Genomic DNA, 16,512 nt, shown 5'->3' with positions numbered 1-16,512 from the left:
AGATTCCAGAAGACTAGAAAAAGGCAGTATATTTGGCCCTCTATAAAAAGGGAAATAAGAACAACCCAGGGAATTACAAACCAGTAAACTTAACTTCTGTACCAAGAAAGATAATGGAGCAAATAATTTGAAATAATCTGGGAGATAATAAGGTGATAAGTAATAGTCAGCATGGATTAGTCAAGAACAAATCATATAAAACCAATCTGAAAGCTTTCTTTGACAGGATAACAAGCCTTGTAGATAATCAGGAAATGGTTGGCATTGGATATCTGTACTTTAGTAAAGCATTTGTTACCATCTCACATGACCTTCTCATTGAAAAACCAGGGGAAAAAAACCTAGATGGAAATACTATAAGGTGGATGCATAATTGTTTAGATAACTGTTCCCAGAGAGTAGTTATCAATGGTTCACAGTCATGCTGGAAGGGTATGATGAGTGGGGTTCCGCACAGATCAGTTTTGGGACTGGTTCTGTTCAATATCATCAGTGATTTAGATAAGGGCATAGAGAGCACATTTATAAAGTTTGCGAGTGATACCACGCTGGGAGGAGTTCCATGTGCTTTGGAGAATAGGATTATAACTCAAAATGATATAGACAAAATGGAAACACGGCCTGAGGTGAAAAGGATGAAATTCAATAAAAAGAAATGCAAAGTATTCCACTTGGGAAGGAACAATCAGTTGTATACATACAAAATGGGAAATGACTATCTAGGAAGGAGTACTGCAGAAAGGGATCTAGTGGTCATAGTGGACCACAAGCTAAATAAGAGTTAATAATGTAACACTGTTGCCAAACTTCCCATCATTCTGGGATGTGTTAGCAGGAGTGTTGTAAGCAAGACATGAGAAATACTACTTCTACTCTACTACGTGCTGATTAGACATCAACTGGAGTACTATGTTTAATTCTGGGCGCCACATTTCAGGAAAAATGTGGTCAAGCTGGAGACAGTCCAGAGAAGAGCAACAAAAATGACTAAAGATCTAGAAAGCATAACCTTTGAGGGAAGACTGAAGAAACTGGGTTTGTTTACTCTGGAAAAGAGAAGACTGGGAGGGGACACGATAACAACTTTCTAGTACCCAAACATTGTTACAAGGAGAAAAATCATTCTTGTTTATCTCTGAGGACAGGACAAGAAGCAATGGCTTAAATTGCAGCATCGTAGGTTTAGATTGGACATCAGGAAAATCTTCCTGACTGTCAGGCTGGTTAAGCACTGGAATAAATTTCCTAGGGCGGTTGTGGAATCTCCATCATTGGAGATTTTTAAGAGCTGGTTAGATATACACCTGTAAGAGATGGTCTAGATGGCATGTGGTCCTGCCATGAGTGCAGGGGATTAGACCTGGGTGTTCTTTATAGTTGTTGTACTATTTGATATATAAAGTCTCTGCATAGACAGTTTCCGAGAGAGGCCTGAGCAGGGGAGTCTAGTGGGTGAACTCTCTGGGGAGCCATTCCAAATGGGGAGTCTGTTAGAGTTGTTCCTTCAGAGAAGAGCCTTATAAACAGAGGACTGCAGTTTGCAGGCATTCAAGAAGGCCACGGTATCTCCTTGATGCTGACTGGAAGCCTGGTCTGGAAAGTAACACCCATTGTCCATGAAAAAGAGACCCAATGCATAGACCTTCCCAGACCCCTGACACCAGAAAAGGATTTTAATCAGGCAGAGGCAAAAGAACTGACATCAGGCCCACAGACCAGAAACAAGATAACCACCAAGGAAGAGTCTGAATAGAGGTGGGCAGCAGATTCAGGTGGGAGAGAGATGGACTAAAAATGACCTCATCACCCAGCTAAAATGTTGGGATGAAAGTTTTGTTTACACATGACTTTTCTGTTATCAAATGTGGCCCTGCAAAAGGGGTAGTAGTGCTCTTTATGGTGTGACAGTCTGTCTAGATTTGTGATCCGTGATTTTTGTTCTTACACACACTTTGCAACACCACACCTGCCTGCAAGGGAGAGCGCTGGGTCAACCTTGAATGACAATCCCCCCCTCACTGAGGCTACATCTAGACTACACCCCTCTGTCGGCATAGGGATGTAAATTAAAGGTATCGAAAGTGCAAATGAAGCCGGGATTTAAATATCCCATGCTTCATTTGCATAATGGCAGCCGCCGCTTTTTTCAAAACGGGGAGTACAGGATCTGTCGAAAATGTCCCGTCTAAACTGCCGGTTTTTTCTAAAAGCCCCATTTCGAAAAAAAAGCAGCGGCTGCTATTATGCAAATGAAGTGCAGGATATTTAAATCCCGGCTTCATTTGCACTTTTGAGACATCTAATTTACATCCCTCTGCCAACAGAGGGGTGTAGTTTAGACGTAGCCTGAGGCAGGATTAACTATACCCAGTCCATTCCTGACAGGTGTTAGTCTAATCTGTTTATAAAAACCTCCGTTGATAGGGTTTCCACAGCCTCCCTTGGTAACCTGTTTGAGTACTTAACCATGCTTAGTTAGAAAGTTTGTCCTAATGTCTAATCAGATTAATCTGATTACCACTTGTTCTGTCTGCAGGGGATATGCAGAACCATTAATCACATGCCTCTTTATAATGACCATTAGCAGCTGAAGATTTATCAAGTCTTCCCTACCCTAAGTGTTGTTTTGTGACAACTAAACACACCCTGTCTTTTTTAACCTTTCTTATACATCAGGTTTTCAAACATTTTGCCATTTCTGTTGCTCTTCTCTGGAGTCTCTCTAGTTTCTCCAAATCTGCCACCCCCAAAACTGGTCACAGCAGTGCCAAATAGGGCATTGCCTCCTGTGTCCTTATATAAGTCACCAATGTCAATTCAGAATATTAATATTGTTGAAACTGCATCACATTGTTGGCTCATATTTCATTTGTGATTCACTGTACCCACAGGACACATTTTGCACTATTACTGAATTGCCATTTATTCCCCATTTTGCAGTAGTGCATTTGATATTTTATTTCTTAAATGGTAGTACTATGCACTTACCTTTGTTCAATTTCATATTGTTAATTTTGGACCAATTCTTCAATTTATCAAGGTTATTTTAAATTCTAGTGTTGTTTTCCAAAGTGCTTGCAACTCCTTCCAGATTAGGCTATGTCTGGACTGCAGAGCTTTTCGGGATACCTCCAATACAGTTTCTGAAAAAGCGGATGTGTTTTTTTGGCATCCCTGTATTCCTCTTGGAGAGAGGAATAAGGGCTGTTCCAAAAGAGGAGTTTTTTCTGAAATCTGTCCCCATGTAGACGGGCCAAATTTCAGAAAAGCCTCTTTTGGGAAAAAGAGCGGAAAAAGATACGCGAATTGAAGTTCGCAATTTACGTATCTTTTTCTGACTTTTCTCAGCAGTGTAGATGTTGCCTCAGTGTCATCTGCATATTTTATAAACATACTCTCCACTTCATTATGCAAGTCATTAATGAAAATATTGAATAGTTCTTGACCCAGGATTGACCCTGTCAGACTCCGTTAGATCCACTGCCACAGTATGACAGCAAACCATCAATAAGTGCTTTTTGAGGGCTGGTCTACACAACCACTTCAGTCAATGTAACTTATATTACTTTGGGATGTGACTATAACACCCCAAAGTGACACAAGTTATAACAACTTAAAGTGCTGTCAGCAGAAGATGCTTTCCTCCCAAAATAGCTTCTGCCTTTTCTGAAAGTAGTATAACTATACGTATGCGAGAGTGCTCTCCCATTGGCATACTGCATCTTCACCAGATGTGCTGCAGCTGTGCTAAAGTAGTGCAGTAGAGTAGACAAGACTTGAGTGTGTCCTTTCTGTCAACTATTCACCCACCTGCTTTTTTGAAAGAGCGACATTACGTGATTATGCAAATGAAGCAACGGATATTTAAATCCCTGCTTCATTTGCATTTTCGACATGCTTCATTTACATCCCTCTGCCAACAGGGGGATATAGTCTAGACGTGCCCTTAGTGAACTCTGAAACAAAATAGGCAATACATATCTCAGCCTTCTTGGTGTCATATGTTATTAGATCGCTTTTCCCTACTTCAGTAACGGACCTACACTTTACTATATCTTTCTCTTCCTCCAAATCTATTTATAGAACCTCTTCTTATTAGCTTTTATGTCCCATGCTTGGTACAATTCATTTTATGCCTTCCTGATTCTGTCTTTAAATTTTTGTGCTATTCTTTTGTACTCGCCCCTAGTAATTTTATCATGTTTCCACCTTTTTTGTAAGATTTCTTTTGATTTTCGGGTTTTAAAGTGTGACTGAGGTAGATATATAGTCCTCTTACTATTCTTCTCTTTTCTTTGGATCAGGATAAGCTGCAGCTTATATACACTCAGGGTACGTCTACACTACAGAGAATGATTGAAACGACTGCTGTGAATCTTCCAGGCTACGACGTCTACACTACGAGTTTTCTCGGCAAAAAATACGCCAATGAGGGACTCATTTGCATGAGTTGCGGTCTCATTTGCATATTTCCTGCTGATCCGTTTTTGCATAAAAACAAGCAGTATGGACATTTTCATTTTGCGCAAAACCCCCTTTTTCTGCAAGATCCCTCATTAGCATATTTTTGGCCGAGAAAATTCATAGTGTAGATGTAGCCCCACAGAACCCGCCCCCCCAACCAGATTAATGTAAAAACCAAATGAAGATGTTAAAGGATCTGGCCTTTGGACAGAGTGAGACAGAGATGAATGTTTAGTATTTGCTTTATCCATTTAAATTAAGAATGGAAACCCCACTGATCTAATCACATTAATCTCCTCCCATTTCTCTTTGTTAAAAATGAAAGGTTTACCCTTCATTTTTGGGGGGTCACTATTAAAGTTGCTACTGAAGGGGAAATTATTTTTTGCAAAATTTCTGGAGTCATTACATATTGCTCTTAAATTATATCTATCTTATCAACTGTGATATTACAGTTACTATTTTGTCAGCCAAATTTTTTAAACAATAATGTGATTATTTTTTCACGAATTCATTTTGTAAAGTTTACAATTGCTAATTTTCAGTGTGAAGTCTTTGAAAATATTTAATTATATATTCTGGATATTTTTTTAAACATCCTGACTGAATTAGGAATGAAGAAATTGCTTAACAGTGTCATTTCAAAAAGTTCTATGGTTCCCCATCATTCATGTCCATTTTAGGATATATATACTCATAGAGGATTTGATTCTGTAGTCTTACGCAAGGAAAACTTTTCTAAAAGGCAATATTATTTGGACTACAGAATTTGGCTCTATATTTATAACAGATTCCTGTCATTTTCAGTTTCACAGAGAAAAAACAGTTTCTTACCATTTCAACTGGAAACGGCATTGTCTCAACGACTTGACTATCTGTATACTGCTTCAAAGACATTTTAACACAAGACTTCAAAGAGAAACCTCTGAATTGCCATTCATGCTTAAATTTGACACTTTACAACTGAGCCTCAACAAAGATGCTAATTATCTTACCCATTACAAAGATAGCTTCCCAATTATCACCTCTAATATCATTAGCTCACAGACATTTACCTTCCCCCCTCATCTCCCCTCTGTTCTGAAATTTGATTTGTCCTTTATACGTCTTCACTTTTTATGATTGTATCCCTTTGGTATATATGGTCATGCCAATTTTCTTCCACAGTTTGATCTGAGAAAGTGGTTCTGGCCCACAAAAGCTCATCACCTAATAAACCATCTTGTCAGTCTTTAAAGTGCTGCATAGTCCTGTCTTTTGTTTCAGCTAGACCAGACTAACACAGATACATCTCTATTACTATTCATGGAACTAAGTAATTCGTTGATTTTGAAAGCTCTCTGAAAATAGTAGAATGAGGCCCAATATACCATAAAAGTGCACATATCAGGGCTGTATAACGTGGCCACTTGGAAGCTTATTGTTTCACAAGTATTGACCCTTCCACTTTGAGCTAAAAAGTGGAATCCATGTTAGGAATATAGTGCCAATGATAAACATTTTGGATCCAATAGAGAATAATTGTACTCAGAGACCCAAACTAATTCATTACGTTATAAATCTAAATGATGCTTATAAAAATTTTAGAAGTAAAACCAGAAAAGATATTTGGAAAGTCACAGAATGCTGATGTCAAAGCCTTGAGCCCAGAGGTTATAGTATTATTACTAATTTAAATAATGTTTAAGCAGCGTTAGATGAGGCTGCAGGTGATGTCAATAGATGATACAAGTGTTCTCTGCCACACTAAAACCCATCCATCATATTTCCACTTTGACAAAGGCTTTTATTCATTTCAATGTTCTGAGCAGATACTATAGTATACTGTTGGTGCTTGTTTGATTTGCATTATGATATTGTTATATAGTCTTTCCTGTTATTTCACAGTTATTATATGAATGCCAGTGAATGTTTTCCGTGCTTTTACTTTAGACAGGAAAAATGTGAATGGCACACTTTGGCAGAATTCCAAGAAGCCTGAGAATGATTCGTACATCACAAGGCACTGTCAGCTTGAAGGTAATTGCTAAACGTATTTCAGCTGATTTTGCATTTTCCACAAAGTATTTTAAAGGGCACCTAGAAAAATTTCTCATTTTTCACCAATAATCTGTCTAAATAATTTGTCAAGCCATCTTGGGATTTACCTCCTTCCTGAAGGGGAAAAATGTAGCTTAAAAAAAAACAACCTAAGTACACACACTGTAGGTGATATTCACCCTGAGTCTATGCATCACAGCAGGTCCCCCAATGTAGTGTACTGTCCCTCTCACTGGATACTCACAGAGGTTAAGTCATTGGTGGACGACCTGTGGGACATGGGCCATATGTGGCTTGTCAGGTTAAGCAGCTGGTAGGCCACCAGACAGGTTGTTTACCTTGCATACACAGGTGTGGCCACCTGCAGTTCCTGTTGGCTGTGATTCACCATTCTCAGTCAATGAGAGCTACGAGACGTGCAAGCTGCGAGAAGCAGGAAGTCCCAGTGGCTTGTGATGCTTCCTTCAGCTCCTCTGGCCAGAAACAGTTAACCATGGCAAATGGAAGCAGCAGGAGCCATACTTGAAGATGCAATATAAACAACCTTTCAGGCAGCCTGCCAATGGCTTAGCCTGATGAACTATGTAAGGCCCACAGGCCACAGGTTGCACACCACTGAGTTAAGTTCACAGCTTCCAAAGAGACAGAACATACACTAGCCTGATGGGTTAACTGAAGAGCTGTACTTCTGTTTACTATACTACATATATATATGTAGTCAAATCAAGTTTTTAATAAAGAGCATAGATTTAAACAATTATAAGAATGGAAGACACAGCTATGGTTGCAGGTAAAACAAAACACACTTTCTAAAACCAGGTAAACAAAACACATTTTCTTAAAACGTAACGTCAGCAGGTTACAAACTGTCTAAATGGTTTTTTCATCTATAATAAATGTGCAGAGATTTCAACCCTCTTGACTGAAGGATCCACTTCTTTCTGATTACAAGAGCTCTGATCTCTTGTGTGCCCCAGGTGGTGAGTGCCAAAATAGTTTTCTGCTTCCGCTTAGATTTCCTAAAGTCTACTGTCTCTGTTTCAAGAGCTGGGAAGGCTTCCTGGGGGTACAGGCTCCATCCCTTGTTGTGATTATTAAGCTGTCTTCCCATCCCTTCTGTTTAGCTTGATTCTTCCATCCCAAGTGCACTTGTCCTTGTTGAACCTCATCAGATTTCTTTTAGCCCAATCCTCCAATTTTTCTGGGTCACTCTGGATCCTATCCCTACCCTGCAACATAGCTACCTCTCCCTCTAGCTTAGTGTCATCTGAAAACTTGTTGAGGGTGCAACCCATCCCCTAATCCAGGTAATTAATAAAGATGTTGAACAAAACTGGCCCCAGAACCGATTGCTGGGGCACTCTGCTTGACACTGACTGCCAACCAGACACTGAGTTGTTCATAACTACCCACTGAGCCTAACAATCTAGCCAGCTTTCTATCCACCTTACAGTCTATTTATCCAATCCATACTTCCTTAACTTGCTGGCAAGAATACTGTAGGAGATCATATCAAAAGCTTTTGCTGAAGTCAAGGTATATCATATCCACAGCCTTGCCAATGTCCCCAGAGCTAGTTACCTTGTCATAGAAGGCAATCTGGTTGGTCAGGCATGACTTGCCCTTAGTGAATCCATGTTGACAGTTCCAGATCAATTTCCTCTTTTCCAAGTACTCCAAAATGGGTTCCTTGAGGATCCCCTCCATGATTTTTCCAGGGACTGTAGTGAGGTTGACAGTCTGTAGTTTCCTGGATTGTTCTTCTTCCCTTTTTTAAAGATGGGCTCTGCATTTGCCTTCTTTCAGTCATCCAGAACCTCCCCTGTTGCCACAGTTTTTCAAAGATAATGACCAATGACCCTGCATTCACATCAGACAACTCCCTCAGCACCCTTGGATGCATTAAATCTAACACCATGAATTTGTGTATGTCCAGCGTTTCTAAATATTTCTTAACCTATTTTTTCTCCACCAAGGGCTGCCCACCTCTTCCCCATACTGTGTTGCCCAGTGCAGTAGTCTGGGAGCTGACCTCATCTGTGAAGTCAGAGGCAAAAAAAGCATTGAGTACTTCAGCTTTTCCCATATCATCTGTCACTAGCTTACCTCCTTCATCCAGTAAGGGTCCCACACCTTTCCTGACCATCCTCTTATTGCTAACATGCCTGTAGAAACTTTTCTTGTTACCTCTGACATCACTTCTTAGCTGCAATTCCAGTTGCAGTTTGGCCTTTCTGATTACACTCCTGCATGCTCAAGTAATATATTTATACTTTTCCCTAGTCATCTGTCCAAGTTTCCATTTCTTTTAAGCTCTCTTTTTGTGTTTAAGCTCACCAAGGATTTCATTGCTAAGCCAGGCTGGTTGTCTACCATATTTGCTTCTCTGTAAGCCATCAGAGATGCACCCACAATCCCTACTTCCTTATCAAAGAAGTAGATGGAAGGGGAAAGGTGGTGGGAAAAATCAATTGAAAATTTAATAAGGAGATTTTTTTAATAAAATCCCTGCTGGCGGTTTAATAAAAGTTAGAAAATATAGGAACTAGTGCTGTTCAACATATTTATTTTTGATCTGGAAAAGAGGGTATACACTGAGGTGGCAAAGTTTTGCAGATGATACAAAATTCCTCAAAGATAGTTAAGTTTGAAGTTGACAGTGAAGGGTTACAAATGTTACAAATGGTTACAAACTGGATGACTGTGCAAAAAATGGCAGATGAAAGTCAGTGTTTATAAATGTAAAGTAATACATATATGAAAACGTGATCTAAACCGTATATACAAAACCATGGATTCTAAATTAGTTGGTACCACTCAAGAAAGAGACTTTGGAATCATTGGATAGTGCTCTGAAAACATCTGATTAATTTGTAGCAGTAGTCAAAAAGCCAACAACATTAGGAACCATTACGAAAGGGATATATATTAAGATGGAAAATATCATAATGCACTATATAAATCCATGGCACACACACGTACCTTTAATATATCACGTAGTGTCAGTTGCCCCAATTCAAAAAAAGATATATTAGAACTGGAAAAAGTAGAGGTGAAGTCAACAAAATGATTAGGAGTATGGACAGCTTCCACATGAGGAGAGAAAAAAAAAAGACAGGGACTGTTCAGGCTAGAAAAAAAGACAAGTGTGTGTTTGTGGTAGGGGAGGGTATGATAGAGGTTTGTATAATCATGAATGGTGTGAAGAATGAAGAAGGAAGTATATTTACCCCTTAACATAACACAAGAACAAGGAATCACCCAATGGAATTACTAGGCAACAGGTTTAAGACAAACAAAAATAAGTACGTTGTCACATAGTGCACAGTTAACCTGTGGAATTCATTACCAGGAGATGTTGTGAAGGCCAGAAGTATAAAATGTATTCAAACAAAAATTAAAGATTTGTGGAGGATAGTGCCATCAAAATCTATTAGCCACTGTGGTCAGAGAGGCAACCCCAGGCTCTGTTCCTAAGCTTCTGACTGGCAGATACTGGGACCACACAACAGGAAATAGATCACTCAATAATTGCCTTGTTTTGTTCATTTCCTCTGAAGTATCCAGCATCAGCCACTGTTGGAAGACACATACTGAAAGAGATGAACCATGGTCTGATCCAGTATGGCAGTTCTTATGATATTGTTCCTCATTGCTTATGCAGTTTTTGTTTCTCCTTTCTACAAAATGGGCCAATCAATTTCACAGGAATCCTAAAGGAGGCCTTTAAAGTCATATCTTTGCAAGGGGTGCAACTTGAGTGTACCATGCTTTGGTAGCAAGTAGAGGAAGGGAGAAGGGGGCTGTTGATGGATGGGCTAATACTGATCTGTGTTATGGAAGGAGAACAGTGGCTGGTACAGTAGGGAACATAGAAGAAAAATATGTGTGGAGGGAATAATTGTCATTTTTCTTCAGCAGGAGCTGGTTTTTAAACAAACCAAAAAAGTTTCAATATTTTTGTAATATTTCAGAAGGTGTTGACCATCTGAGAAAAATAAGGTGGTTAGAAATGTAGTGTTGAATGGAAAGGTAGAGTTTTTCTGATCTTCTTCAGTGTCTGATGTGCTAAATATGTATTTTTTACCCTGACTAAATTCCCAAAGCATGCAAAAGAAAGCATATTATTGAAGTTGACAGGCATTACAATGGAAGGGCCGGAGCCCAGACGGATCAGGACATAAGGCTGGCAAACAAACAAAAGTCTCCCTTTATGCCTCTGCAGTACAGTTACTTCAGTGGAAGTCCCCTTCACACAGTGGTGAAAATCATGGGAAGAATATTTACAGAGCACCACTGTTAATCAAATTTTCATCCTGAACGAGATGATTGTTCAAGGTCTGCAAATCTACTGCAAAATATGAACTTGTGCTAGAAGTTACAAGTCATGCATCTAGGGTGACCAGGTGTGTCATTTTCAACTCGAACACCCATTGAAAAGGGTTCCTGATGGCTCTTGTCAGCACCGGTAACCAGGCCCACCGATAGGAGGGAGAGGGAGGCAAAAGGAAAATTGCCTGGTGATTCAGCAGCCCCATTTGGAGCCCTCACCCCCTCCTGCACGATTGCCCCCAGAAAATGAGCAAGTGAACGAGGATGGGGAAAGAAAGCAACAGGGGTGGGGATGGAGTGAGCAGGGATGAAGCCAACGAAGGGGCGGGGCATGGGCGTGGCCTTGGAGGAGGGGTGAGGCAAAGGTGTTCTGTTTTGTGCGAATTGCAAGTTAGCCACCCTACATATGTGGTAGACAGCACACAGTCCTCTCCCCATTTTGTGAGCATGCTCTGGATCAGGCCCTTCATGTGACTGCTCATTTAGTTTCCATAAAAGTGGATTTATCAGACTGTTGATGCAACCTGTACATATAGAGAGAGGTCAGAGAGGTGTACTCTTCTCAGGCTGTTCACAAGGCTAGGCTCACTGGCTGTTTCTCCTAAAATGATAATCATTGTAACAATTAATAATCTTGTCATTTAAAATGTCATTACTAGCATCAGAGAAAAAAGACTGAGACAAATGGGAGAAGTTACCATCTCTCCGAACTAATGGGCCAGATCCACCTTTGCCCTGTTCTGTGTACAGTCATTTACACTATGGCAAAGTGAGTCTATGACACTATTAAGCCAGAGCCAGGCCTGCTGACGGGGCAGGACAAAGGGTCCCGGCAATTCAAAAGGGCCTGGGTCTCCAGCCTCCACTATGGTGGGGCACTGTGTGATCCAGGCAGCACTGAGGGGTGGGGGGCTGACCCTCCCTTATGCCTGATGCCACACACCCTTTCATGGAGCACAGAGCTGCCCCCCGCACCCACCCTTGCCCAGGAGCCGAGCAAGTCTGTCAGCCCCCCGTAGGTACACTGCAATTAGCATTTACACAAATTGCTGTGAGGTATATGTATGCTGCTTGCTGGATTTTGTGTGCTCCATGGACTGCACAGGTTAGTCTGTGTTTACAGGTCAGACTTGTGATGCTTTGATTATAGATTTTATGATCATGAAAGAGGATTCTAGTCACATTTGTTGCTTCTGATGACTCTTTTTTGTGGTTGTTGATGCCAAGAGATGGTAACCTCCAGGGTTTTTTTTTAGCCTAAATTCAATTCATTGTGTACACCCAATAGTCCTTTGTTTAATGTATGATTCAGCTTGCAAAGTGACTATGTAAAAATAGCATCTTTGCACTTGGCAGATCTCTTTCCTCTGTGTATGTAATCATTCTGCTTACTCATAATAACAAAGTAAGATTTCCCCCTTACTTACCAGTATGGGCTCCACAAAACACAGACATCTTTTGAAGTGTGGTTGGTTTTTTGGGGGCGGGAGGGAGGTGAGAGTTGTGATTTACTTAGTTCCAAATTGCAGAGCCATCTGCTGGTTTTATTCCTGTGTTGCCACATCAAAGTCACTTGGGTTAAGGAATCATTATTGATGGGAGTGGTACCTCAGCCACAGAGAATCCAGGCTGATTTTCAGATCTCAGCTTGCGTTTGCAGGCCTGCTGATTAGAAAGAAAATAGTCTAAATGAAGGAAAATGTCATGAGGAAATGACTGGGAGGCAAGTATGGAACCCTTGAATGCCCTTTTCACTTCCAAGTAGGACTACACTTTAATCAGAGCTGGCAAAAATGTTGATTGGCACTTGAATTGGCACTGCCATTTTTCTTCAGGAGTTCTATGGGCAAAAGTGTTCACAAGAGAAACTACAACATTTTAGAAGCCATTTAAGTTCCTGATCCTGCAAATATTTAGCTAGGTGTTTATAATAAACAGTTACAGAAAAAATTCTGTCTGCTTGTATGAGCTTTGGGACCTCTCTTTCCAATGAGGAACAGATTCTTGGAGAAAAACTAGATATGCACTTGACTATATACAGGCCCATACACAGGAATTTCTTTGGTGAGGGTGCTTTCTTGTAAATGTGGACTGCAAGGGTGTGAATGCACCCCCCATATTCTCCCAAGTAAGTGGGGAAATCAGCCTCAGCCTTTCCGCAGCCAGCCAGAGCATGGGGGAGGGAGGCTTGGTCAGTGCTCTGCTCCTGCCTTCCCCTGGCTGCTGGAGTATGCTTAGTTGGGGCACCATGGTTGGGGGTGCTTTTGCACCCTTTGCACACACACACCCAAGTATGGGCCTGATATATATGTGTGAACACATGTGACAATACAGAGAAAGTAACCATTGCCCTGAAGCTTAGTCTAAAAGTGAACTTTTAAAATGTCAGTCAAAGCCTGAAGGGAATGCTGAAAAATTGCACCCCAAATCTTTAAGGAAAAAACCAACAAGAACAAATTTGCCAAGCTAGTGTGAATGGGTTTGAAGAAAGTTTTCTTCAGGAAGGGTCAAGTTTCTACTGGACAAACACAAAACTCTGATCATGAAGCGCTATAACTCTGCCTGCCTGTTGTATCATTCATTGCTATCAAAGCAGACCCTTTTGCAGCGCACTAGCAAGAAACCATCCACTAACATGCACCTAACATACATGTTTAGCTTGAGCCACCTCCATTTCCAGGGAAGGGCTGCTGGCAGGATTTGTCTGCGTGTTGTCTTTCATTTTGGAACTAACTCTTTCCTTTGGTTTGCATCATGGCATGCTATTTTATCTGTGAAATAGTTAAGGTTGCACTCATCTATTTGCCTAAGGCCTTACAGGATATGGAGGTGGGTAGCTCCAAAAAGTATTGGTTATGTAAGGTTTGATCTTGGGGTTGGTTGTGAGTGCAGAGATGATGCTGAATTTGTAACTGGTTTGCACAGAACTTTTAATTGTTTATCAAAAGCACCTAGAACTTGGGCTAGATCTTCTTATTTGTTGGTAAGTTAAAATATGCATGGCAAAATGTAATGCCTTCCATTAAAGCTTTTGTTTAGGGGCAAAATCAGTTACACATATTTGACTGTAATGAAGTGTAAAATTGAATATCATGGGCCATACAAAATGTATCCCTAAAATGAGAGTCACAAAATCCACATGTATATGCTTAAGTGGCTTGATTTTCAGAAGTGCAGTCCCTAAGAACTTCCCAGTTAAAAAAATATTCCCCTCATGTGAGCATATTTTAGGCTCTGATCATACCCTCACTTTCACATGTGATAATCTTGATACACAAGTGGTCCCATTGAATTCAATCACAAACTTAAGTGTTTGTAGGAGCTACCTTTTATTTAGCTCATAGGAAAGTGCAATTAGATTGAATTCTAATCGCACATGGCCAGATCCTGAAGGTCTTATTCTGAGTTGTCCCATTGCAGTCAGTTAGAGTACTTGTTTTGTAAGGTGTTGCTCAACAGGAATCAATGTGACAAAGTCTATCCTGAAATGAATGGAGCTTATCATAAGACAAGAAAAATCCTCCTAACCAATTTGTACAAACTTTGAGGTCATTCTTGCCCAGAATGAAGGTTTTTTTCCTAAAGCTTAATCCCACTAATGTCAATGAAAATGGAATCAGCACTCTCTGTCCCTGCCCCTGCCCCATTAAATTCAGTGGGAGCTTTTCCACTGACTTCTGGGAAAGTGGGTTCAAGATGTAGTTTTTCACATAAATCACCTGCTCATCTATTGGCTGTCACTATAGAAAGCTCATAGCTTTCACAGGTCAATGTCATGGTGTCCTGAAAAGAACAAAATACAAAGATTGGCCTTTTGAAAACACTTCTTATAGTTCAAAGGAAGAAAGATCTTGGATTGTAGGAATTGTTTTTGCTGAGAGCCATAATTTCCGCATAAATATTTCGTACTCCGAAGCTGTAAAAATTGGGATGCGCAAGATGCTGCTCAATAGGGATTCTGAATTAGTAAACTGAGGTGTTAAGTACAAATAAAACAACAATACATAAATGGATTTTATTTACGTGAGCTATTTTGCCAGTTTCCTTTTTAGTTTTACTTCAAATCTTCGTTATAAGAGTTCAGTTAAGTGATGTGAAATTAACTTTGGAGGGTCAAAAAATAATTAAACACATTTGGAGAGTTTCAAATTGTATATTGCCTGTAAACAAGTAACACTGTGGACTCTCAGAATTATGTAAGCAAATGTGTAATCTTTTTCCAGAGCGCAAAGAAGATTTTCTTATTGGTGATAGAATACACTTACTGCAAGGAAAAAAGATAAAAGAAACTACATGTCAGGTAAAAGAAATATGTGATGTATTCAATTTCTAATGCTGTCTTCACAAAACTAGTATATTTCCTACATTTATTCAGTATGAGTTTACCAGGATTTGACTTTATAAATTGATGTGCATCGGTATTAGGGGAGTGGAGTTTCAAGGAAGACTCAGATGATGATTTGAGTTATACGCCACTTTCATTATGCAAAGCATATGCACTTCAATGCTTTACAGACTTGTTTTTCAGAGTGACTAGATATCTGTTAAATTAGTGCACTGGAATTTTATCTGACAAGACCTATGCTAAGTGCTTAGAACAATCTTGCATACTCTACATAGATGGATGTGTCTTAATGCTTTCTGAATTTATATAAACATGTACGGTGTCTCCTGACACTCCTCTTCATAAGACTACATTAATTAGCCCACTAGTATGAGCAATTAAGGAAGTCTGACCTTTGGGCCTGCATAATAATAACATAAAAGTAGTTAACGACCTGTCAGGCTGAGGAGCAGAGTGGCTCAGGAGGAGCTGGAGTAGTTAGTGATGGCTCAGGAGTCACGAGAACTGTTCCCCCCCCCCCCACTTGCTTCCAGCCTAGAATTTCCTTTCCCATTATTTTCACTTAAAGGGCCAAATCCTCATCAGGTATACGTTGATTTAGTTCCATTGATTTCAATGGAATTAGGTCAGTTTGCACAAGCTTGAGGATGTGGGCCAAAATATTACAAAGCCTGTAATGTATGAGAGAAGTTTAAAACCGATATTCAGTACCTTTCTTTTTTAAGTGCTCTCGTGCTTCTGCATACCAATAATGACCACTGTGAAAGACTCTGAGGTGAGCTTTCTCCACTGGGTCAGCCCTGCAAAGAACAGTGCCATGGGTTCTGGAATGCTACTCTTAAAAATAAAAATGAATGGTCCTGTGGCATGTTAGAGACTGACCAAAATATATAGAATCATGAGCTTTCGTGGGCAAACCCACTTCATCAGAAGAATTTGGAGACTTAAAAAGAAAGGATGTCCACAGTACAATCTCCCAAACTGGAGACAGCTGGGATGGTTCACAGGCCAGGTCAGATCCACCCTTTAACTGTGCTCTGCTCAGCAACCAAGGATCAGAGATGACACATTACAGTTATTAGAAGTCAAGGAGTCCCTGCGAAGGAGAGGGAGATCAGTGACTGGATAGCTGCTTTGGTACTGGCTCCTTCTGCTTTCCCTCAGAGCCTCATCTGTGGCTGTATTGTTGGCAGGAGGAGTGGATCTTTATTCCAGTGTCTCCTACAAAAGCAGGTCTGGGAATAGGAGTTGGCTCCCTCCCCTCTCTGTTTCTTTTATGCTTCATGGTCTCTCCCACCCTATCTTGCTGCTAAGTATTAGTAAGCTATTCC

General features: G+C 40.3%; 1 protein-coding gene across 2 annotated transcripts in view; it reads left to right on the top strand.

Annotated features, from left to right (window-relative positions):
• SAMSN1 (SAM domain, SH3 domain and nuclear localization signals 1) overlaps positions 1–16,512 on the top strand; it is a 136,969-nt gene that overhangs the window by 31,167 nt on the left and 89,290 nt on the right. For both annotated transcript variants that reach the window (XM_075909842.2, XM_075909844.2), the window contains exons 6-7: positions 6,397–6,483; positions 15,060–15,136. In XM_075909842.2, the coding sequence (XP_075765957.1) occupies positions 6,397–6,483; positions 15,060–15,136 (164 nt within the window). The remainder of the gene's footprint in view (positions 1–6,396; positions 6,484–15,059; positions 15,137–16,512) is intronic.

The sequence above is a fragment of the Pelodiscus sinensis genome, chromosome 1, assembly GCF_052426305.1.
Source record: "Pelodiscus sinensis isolate ZL-2025 chromosome 1, ASM5242630v1, whole genome shotgun sequence".
Lineage (NCBI taxonomy): Eukaryota > Metazoa > Chordata > Testudines > Trionychidae > Pelodiscus > Pelodiscus sinensis.
The sequence above is the reverse complement of the archived record's forward strand: the minus strand, read 5'-3'. Positions and strand labels throughout refer to the sequence as shown.